The sequence below is a fragment of the Apium graveolens genome, chromosome 2, assembly GCF_009905375.1.
Source record: "Apium graveolens cultivar Ventura chromosome 2, ASM990537v1, whole genome shotgun sequence".
NCBI lineage: Eukaryota > Viridiplantae > Streptophyta > Magnoliopsida > Apiales > Apiaceae > Apium > Apium graveolens.
The window spans coordinates 232795397-232804796 of NC_133648.1; the positions used below are offsets into that span (position 1 = coordinate 232795397).

Genomic DNA, 9400 nt, shown 5'->3' on the forward strand with positions numbered 1-9400 from the left:
TCTAATATTAAATTGTAAAAAAATTGTTTTATTTTAATTTTTTTTATTGGTGAGTCATGGAGACCTATTTTGAGTGTATATTTTTTAATTTAATAAAGAGGTTGTAAATATATGACTTTGTAGATTCGGAAAAGGTACCATCAGAGTCGAGTGTGCATTTATGACGTGAGGGCATGTTTTGCAACGCTCATATTTGATTCCCAAAAAATTATTCTGATTTAATTATTTTGCTGTTGACTACTGATGTAAATCTATTTATAGTATGTAATTTTAATTTTAAAATTTGTTTTGTATGGTTTTATTTGCTTGGAAAAGTTATGATTGGGGAATATATTTTTTCTTGACGATGCCTCATATTTGTTCATAACTCATTTGCTGATAATGGATAGTTAACGTGAAACACAAATTCCAGCACATAACAACAGCTACATAATAACACACAGTTGAAAAACTGTGCCTATCTCGATTCACAATAATAACACGATACATTTCAATTAGGCCTTCACATTGTTACTAAAATTGTACAATAAACATCAGAGGATTACTTAAAAATCTGCAAGGTTAACAACATATTGATCCTCATCACTTCTTGCACTGTCCACAACTTCACCCTCTTTTTCATTTTCATCTTCTCCAACTTCACGTCAGGCCTCATGACCTTCAACATACCATGTAATTTCACTATCTTCTCTTTTAATCAAGTTGATTTCCATTTTGTCGTATTTTTTATACACTTCATCGATCTGACGGATGCGTTCATCCTCCGTGAGGGACGAATCATTGTATGCCTTTAGAATCTTTTCTTTATCAGCTTTTATTTCGTCCAAAATCTTTTGATTCACCTTCTTCTTCATCTTTCTGGCACTCTCAGCCTCTTTAATTTTCTTTCCTCGACCGATACATTCTGCGATACTGAGCTGACGCCAAATGGACTTAGATATGCTAAAAGATGCTTTTTTTAACCCCTTATCTATTTTATGGTTTTCACTTGCAAGTAAGGAGACATTTATAGGGCATGATAACAACTACTGACAATTGATTCGTACCGTAATTCATAATAAATTTATCATACACAGTCACATACTATCTGAGTAGTCAGATCATTCTGAAATTTATCATAATAATTTCAAAATTGAAAATAATAGAGTATAATATAGAAATACAATATTTGAATATATTGTATGAAAAATGATATAATATCTTGCATTATCTATCATATTCTAAACCCCAGGTCATATGTTTATTACTCATCATCGGACAAGTAGAAATCAGAAATATAGTCGTGACTCGTAGCGAAATGATGATACATTCTTGCGTTGTGATGGTCACCATCTTCAGCAAACTCCCTACATTTTGTTCGTAGATCCATCCGGTTTAAACGCATTCTCATTTGATTCTCTTCTTCTCTTGCGCGGAATAAAGCTAGTTCCAATTGTTTAGGGGTGTCTCGATGCATGTGTATGGCGCGTTGTTTAGTTATTCGCACTCCATATTCTTGACATTGGGCTACACATCTTTGCAAACACCCTACACGCCATTCCCACTCCCTATTCATCGTGATCACTGAACCTCTTGAGTAACGTAAATTCGGATCCGTTGAATACCTAAAATCGTCGTCATAAAATCATTTCTGACCAGTAGCTCGAATAATATCACCAGGAGTGTAACTCCTTGCGCAAAATGATTGTCCTCTTGAGTTCACTTCCAAAATGATCACTGTGTTGGTAATCATTGTCCTCCATTTTCATTGAACCTTTTGGTATTACATTTCGTTACATATTAACATTTTCTTCTTTTCTGGGTTGTAGATATGGTTGGATTAATTGGTGACCGAGGAAATGTACAACAAGTTACAAATGCAAGAAATTTACAACAAAAGTCTTTGGAAAAGGTTATTGGTGATAAAATGTAAGAAAAACAAGTCAAATCCATCATTGCGCAATTTTTTTTCAAAATATGTATTTTGTTTCCTCAATTTTGCTAGTATATTGCAGTAGCAAAGTTAAAGTTATCTTTTCGGAAGCAAATGATGTAACAGTTAATAGGGAGATGAACTTCGATGCTTTGCAACGTTTGCACCCATATACCATCACCATTTCTAGTTGCAAAATGAACATTGATACTAAAACAAGTGAGACCTGCATTACCGATGGACCTTCAACCAGGTTCTATGTTAATCGTTAGAGTGCGGAAGACAGTGAGTTACGCAGTAGATTTAGGGTTAACAATACACCTCTTGTGTGGACACGAAGTATCGGTGACCCATGATCACGGTGATGTTGAACCTCGATCGAAACATGTTGACGAGAATCATTGTATTCTTATTTGATGGCATTATTTTTCTTTTTGGATTTATGCAATCTAGCTCTATATTAGTTGTATCTTTCTTTACTGTAATGTTATTATCAATAATAGTTTTGAATTAGTGTTCTGTATTAGTTCTTTCTTCGTTTATCATGAGTTTATACTACCATTTTAAATATTCAAAACTCATAAATTTTCAGTTTATTTATTTTTTTAAATATAAAGTAATCAAAGTACTACACAGGTACTACTACATGGAAATTAGTTTTTACAAAAAAAATTGCAACTACATTTGCAAAACCTGTGAAATTGTGTCTTCGCATAAAAAAACGCACGCGACTAGCAAGGCCCCCTTTTCAAAACTGCAAAAGTCATATATATACTATTTTTTAATTAAAATAAAAAAATACGTACTAAAAATAGGTTCACATCACTAACCAATAAAAAAATTAAACCAAAATACTTTTTTTAAAGTATAATTTTATAGCTCAAAACATGAGTTCCGGACAATTTTTTAGCCTTTTTAATCTTTGCAAAACAAGAGATAAAGACAAACGGAGGGGAGGGGAAAAAAAATTAACCCCAGAACGTCACTTATTTTGGGGCTCCTGGGGTGAACACAAAAAAAGTGGCGTTCTGTGTCATTTCTGAAAATGTTTGAACAATTATGCCAAAATAATGAATTTCTTGTTCAAATGGGTCAAAAAAATCCCGAGCCCAAAGTCCCATTCGTGGGATGATCAAGTCTCTTCGAAGTCCCATTTATGGGATGTTTGGGATAAAAAAAATGGTTGTCAAATTTCTACAAAACGATGTCGTATAAAGCGTGTAAAGAGAGCCGTTAAATATGAGTACCGTCATCTCAAATCATGAACACAAATAACAAAACTACCAATAAAACCCAACCAAACATCTCTATTACTATATCCTCGATCATGAAAATATTAGCATCTGCTTCTACAATTACACTCCTTAATAAAAAACACCATCATAATTTCCCATTAAAACCCAACAAAATCTTCGTTACAAAATTAAGGTTGAGGCCATGCATGGTATCGATAAAGCCTCCACCTCCGGGTTTCGATTTCCGAACTGAATATCTTCTTAATTCTCGGGAAACAATTGCTGAAACTCATCCTGAGTTGCTTGACTTAGCTGAAAATGGAACACTGGTTGTTATCAGGAAGAGTCAGTTTGGTCCTGTTCCTGGTTGGCGAACAGAGTTTGTTGAGCCAGAGTTTATCTGGTTGATTGGTACTTCTCATGTTTCTTCTCAGTCTGCTGTTGATGTTGCACGTGTTGTCCGAACTGTTAAACCTGATAATGTTGTTGTGGAGCTCTGTAGAAGCAGGTATTGTTCTTGCTTTTTGTTTCAGTTTCTTGTTGCTGTTTGTTAAATTTGGGGTAAGTATGAAATTCATAATTCGTTTCGTCAAAATGTACATGCGGGCGAGTCATTCATTGCAAAAATGACTCAATTAAGTCACCCATTTGAAAATTTATATAAACTTAATCATTTAAAAGTTAAAATTTTGTATCAATTTAGTGATTCCTAGATGATCTTCTTGATTCAAATTCTTGAATTTGACTACTTGAACTTTAAATTTGAGGATATCACTGGCACCTTTAAAATTGCTTAGATCCGTATGAATACCAAGAACCCAAGGTTTCTGCTTCTAATGCCGTTAGAATCTTTTCAGGTCCAAGACAATAAAATGCCAATAGTTGATGGACCTAAAATTTAGTTTTTCCTTGAGAAATAAGGGGTTGAGTTTTTAAATGTTGTATACCATTTTACAAGCAATTCCCAATCTCAGGAAGGCATATCAATAATGATTACTTAGGATTAGCTTGCGAATTTGCAGCACCATAGTATAGCAAAAGCGACGATGAGCGAAGAGACAATTCAAGATTTGTTGTGCAGTAACTTTAATGTGAAGTCAACAACACCTCCAAGGCTCCAACTGTCATATACTTATGCAGAACGCTCTAGTAACAGGATTTCTTACTTTTTTCGCCAAATTTAAATACAGGATTTCACTTCACAGTGAGTGAGAGCTTTCCCAGGTGGATGTTGAAAGCGTCTTTTATAGTAGAACTCATTCAGGAGGTTTTGGGTGTCTTAAGAATGTTAGAGAATGGCCCTGTCCAGGATGTTCTGGTGGGAGGGGGGCAGGGTCTCTCAGGACCAAAGAAAAGGAATATAATTTAATCGATGTTTATGCTAACAGAAGAGATTCAGTCCGAAACTTAACTTTACATAGTTATCTTGTGTCACCCTCCGCGAGTATTCTCATTTTATTATAAAAAAATGAACTTATTTCAGCTTTGAGGTTGCTATTTGATTTATAGTGTCTCAGCATATTGTACTGCAATTCTGTAAATTACTAAGAATAACACTAGGCTTTGGAATGGATCATTTATTAAGTTATAAATGTTTGGTGTATCCCTGGCTTAAATTCACTGGTTGCAGAGTTCATTTTCAGAGCTGGTATCATGTACACTTCAAATGACGATGAGAATGGTCCAAAATTAAAGTCAAACATGTTTTCCTTGAGCGGTGATGGTTTTTTTGGGGCTGTTGGCCGTAGCTTAAATTTGGGTGAGACCAATTTTCATTCTTACATAAGAATGCCTAAATGAAGCACATAATATTTAGATCGTACTATCTTTGTAAATATTAGGTGGTCAAACCGCTCTTGCATTACGTCTCTTGTTGGCAGTTTTATCTTCAAAAGTTTCATCAGATGTCAAACGTCCTTTTGGGGATGAGGTAATTATATTGTTGCATCTCCTTTAATTTCATTGATAAAATAAAAAACCTTAGATCATGTCAATACACTAAGACCGCTCTGCTACTAATCAGTTTCGTGTTGCTCGGAAGACATCTGAAGAAATTGGTGCCCAAATAGTTTTGGGAGATCGTCCAATCGAAATAACTGTAAGTGTTCTATGGTAGTGTAATATACAGACAAAAATTTACATTTGATCTATTCTCTGTTATTCTGCAACTTATGAGTAACACATGCATATTTTCTGTAATAAGTAGAGGTAAAACCATCGCTCATTTACATTTGATCTACTCATATGTTACTCCAACATATGAGTGTTGAATATATTTCTTCTACCTGAAGACTTGGAGTTAGGGCTATGTTATACATTTCCTAACCAAAAACAGTGATCACTACTTGGAGTAAGTTGTATACATATTTCAGCTTGAAAGGGCTTGGAATTCGCTTAAATTGCGCGAGAAAGTGAGCTTAATGGTATCTGTTGTTCGTGGAATAGCATTAGTATCTGATATTTCAAGTAATACTTTGAAGGTACGTGTTGATTTTCCTTTTGATATATATATTTGTTATTGGATATTTCTATTTTATGCAACATTAAGTATTACTTCGAAGCAGGTCATGCCTAATTGAATCAGTTATAAAAATAGCCCAAGTTCAAATCTCAAGCCCCACTTATACAAATTGATCAACCCAATCAACTAAATTTTGTTCCCAAAAACTGACAAAATGAACTTTGGTAAAAGTAAGGGTTTGATTTAAGTAGATAGTCTTTGAATTTTTAAATACGAATATTTCACTGAGAGATGTATATTATAGGGTCTAGCTAACAGCTGAATTTTACAAGGATGTAATCACAATTCTTGTCAACACACATTTTAGTAACTTCATGTGACCACTTCAATAGTTAATTGACCACTATGTTCACATTTTTTCATTTCATATTTGGTTGAAGGAATCAAGCTCCGACAACAGCAATTTCCAACTCTACGAACAACTAAGCTTCTCATTTCCATCCTTGCTGCAGCCTCTTATACATGAACGTGACACAGTAAGTTGTCTTCCTCGCTTTTAATCACCATTATAAGAATACTTTGATTTAGACATTTATACATATCGATGTGGTGGAAACATAGGGGGAGGCTCTCTTGCTCTCAGAACAAAGAGAGGATTATATATATTATGGTTGTTGATTACTGGTTCAAAGTCTACAATTTTGCTGCTTTACTTCCTATGTTTCAATGCCCGATATCAAATATAGTAGTACCTTACAATAGGCTTGGTAACAAATATTGTTTCCACTTCCGCAGTATATTGCTTGGTCTCTAAAGAGGAGTAAAGCTGTGAATAGCAGTAAGAAAGTGGTAGGAGTCATCGGAAAGGGCCATATGAATGGTGTTATATATGCTCTGGTATCAGATTCTGGAGAACTGAGGTTCCGGGACCTTGTTGGGCAGAGGTCTTCTAGCAAAGAGACTGGTGGCTGGCTTGATACTCTAGCAAAGAACTTGGTGAGAGACACTGTCATTGGCATCGTACTGTGGGCATTATTTGAACAGCTAAGTACTGGTCATGTATGGAACATTGACCACTTCTTGGTCTCAGTTTCTTGATCAAAGATTGGCTCTATAAAATTAAGAATCCTGATCATTTTATAATATGACCGATATCCTTAACATTTGTTTAGACGAGGCAAAAGAAAAAATGATGCAGCCTCTGCAAGTCCAAATGATCCGCTAGAACCTTTTTTGATCCACTAGAAATATTGTGGGGAATTTTAATTTGCAAGTAAAGAAAATATAAAATTGTCAATATAATTTTTAGTTGTAAATTGTATTATGAAGTTTATTACGAAAAAAATTCCTGTGCTGTATCTAAAATGCAGTGTTTACCTAAAGCAAAGCATGCAAATAAAACCAATGCCTACTTCTTCAAGCTAGTTCAACCTCACTTTACAAGATATCAAGGATTCCAATGTGAGTTGTGATAACTTATATATATATATTTACATAGACATCAGATGAACCAAGAAGAAACAGAGAAGAAACAAGAATAGCAAATGAAAAATGTTTCTATTGTATATCTTAGCTAGCATAATAACCTGTCATTTTCTAGTAATGTTTCAAGATACAGTGTTTGAAATTTTTGAAATTTCAGCTTCCACATATTTTATTAGAAATTAAGTGCATGACCCCTAATAATTTAGTTAAAGCGTCCGAAAAATATACTGGATGTTGGGTTTGTGGAGTCTATTAATTAAACCCATAAAAATAGATTATTCAAATTCAGATTATTTTATGGATTAGTCTACTTTTCAGATTTGGATTATAATTTTGATTTAGGCCTAGTTTCTTCTCTTATAAATACTGATGTAATTGTAAAATCATAGTTTCTTCTCTTATAAATACTCATGTAATTGTAAAATCATAACACAACAAATTGTGAGAGATCAATACAAAATTAGTGCGGCTTGTGGAGTAGGAATTTCCGAACCACGTAAATCTTTGTCTTGTGTGATTGTCGTTTATTTTGTTATTCTTGTTTATTCGCTTTGGGTTTTTCTTTCATTCTTGTATACTCAACAACCAGATAACTCCATTAGTATGAGGCCTTTTGGGAGTGTGCCCAAAAATAAACTCGTGCGGGCTCGGCCCAAAACGGACAATATCATACTAATGTTGAGTTAGGTCTGCTCAGCAAGTCTAACAAGTGGTATCAGAGATTCAGGTTGTAATGGTCCAGAACAATCTCAGATGGGCTCCAGAAGTGACCTAGGAAGAGGCAGATGGGCTTGCCCTAGGATAGGCTCAAGGAAAAGGCATACGGGCTTTCCAGTATAGGCCTAGGGGGAGCAGATAGCCAGAAGAATTCTAGTATAGGTCAAGGGGGAGCCAGACCACACAATCAGGAGGCAGAAATGATAGGTGTCGAGCCACAATCAGGAGGCAAAAATGATAGGTGTCGAGCCCGATTTGTGAAGGGGGAGATTGTTAGGAGTTGTCCCACGTCATTTGTGGGAGGGACAGATTGCTAGAATATAAGCAGCAGATAACTCCATTAGTATGAGGCCTTTTGGGAGGTGCCCAAAACCAAAACCGTGAGGGCTCAGCCCAAAGCGTACACTATCATACTAATGTGGAGTTAGGCCTGCTTAGCAAGCCCAACACTAGAAGCATTTTGTACTTATTGAGTGATGGTATGTTATGTCATATTTACAAAAAAAATTGCAGACTTTTATTATGATTCAGGTTACTGAAACTATTTTAGTTGTACATGATGTGTGAGTTTGAATATATGATGTTCATTGTTATTTGTGTAGAACAGATACATTTGATTGTAAGGTGATTTAATCTTGTTGTATATGGAATCGACAATGTCTCGGTCTAACTTTAGCATTGTCGTGTTAAAATGTTAGTACAATGTTGTTAAATTCATTGTGATGACGTGTAGTTAGAAAATTCATTGTGTATATGCCATCGTGTGTTATTGTGTAAATGTAGCTTCTGGATATTATTACAAAATTTCACGATGCGACTACTTAACAAAAATATTGAATTAATATTGAACAAATGCATATTATATATTTAATTTTCCGTATAAGTGTATACATGATCATTAGATATTATAAATTTGATTTATTTTTTTCTTATGATTAGGTATATGACCATTTCTTATATGTAATATCGTAAATTTTAAAATGACGTTTATTTTAAAAAAGTATAACATCATTAAATAAATATATGTTATATGCTAACTTATCTATCCTTTTCGTAAAATAGTTATTTTATATGTAAAATATTGATTAATATTATTATTTTAGTAGTAATTTATTTTAAAATATATAGGTAACTAAATCAGCATATAAAAAATATGATTTAAAATGTTATTATATAACTCTAACGCAACAAATACATATTAAGTGTATGATTACTAACACAAAATATATATTGGCATAGTAGTATTGAAGTGTGCTTGTTATTGGCTATACTTAACTTCAATTCCATTAACAACATTTTTTTAAGTATATTAAGCATACAGGCAAATCTGTAATTTCACTGAGAAAAAAAAAGAATAGATTACATTGAATCCTGTGTAAAATATACTCGAGTGGGGTTTTAATATAGATCCCAATACTTACTCAATTACAAAGACTAAACTATCCTTATATTTTAGTCCTCAATACTCTCGAAGTCAACGGGAGAGAATAGAGTGAAACTCTTACCTTGAAGATATAAACTTGCACTAGCTGGTCCATGTTCTTCCGATTGATGAGACTAACTCACATCCTAGCTTTTCTTGTCATTGAA

At 34.0% G+C, this 9400-nt stretch overlaps 1 protein-coding gene across 3 annotated transcripts; it reads left to right on the forward strand.

The window, feature by feature from the left end:
* Positions 1-3174: 3174 nt before the first annotated feature.
* Positions 3175-6910, forward strand: LOC141708176 (uncharacterized). 3 transcript variants are annotated; one of them, XM_074511672.1, is made up of 7 exons: positions 3175-3655; positions 4791-4906; positions 4989-5077; positions 5171-5245; positions 5520-5627; positions 6049-6144; positions 6404-6910. In XM_074511672.1, the coding sequence occupies exons 1-7, from the start codon at positions 3240-3242 to the stop codon at positions 6704-6706; spliced, it is 1203 nt and encodes a 400-aa protein (XP_074367773.1). In that variant the 5' UTR covers positions 3175-3239; the 3' UTR covers positions 6707-6910. The 3 variants fall into 3 exon arrangements, with proteins under 3 accessions (XP_074367773.1, XP_074367774.1, XP_074367775.1); XM_074511673.1 differs by having other exon boundaries at positions 5028-5077; XM_074511674.1 differs by having other exon boundaries at positions 3641-3655; positions 4778-4906.
* Positions 6911-9400: the final 2490 nt, after the last annotated feature.

Coding starts and splice junctions, on each gene's coding strand:
- LOC141708176 (XM_074511672.1), top strand. CDS start 3,240: ATGAAAATATTAGCATCTGCTTCTACAATTACACTCCTTAATAAAAAA. Junction 3,656..4,790: donor GTGGAGCTCTGTAGAAGCAG/GTATTGTTCTTG, acceptor GTTCATTTTCAG/AGCTGGTATCATGTACACTT. Junction 4,907..4,988: donor TGGCCGTAGCTTAAATTTGG/GTGAGACCAATT, acceptor TGTAAATATTAG/GTGGTCAAACCGCTCTTGCA.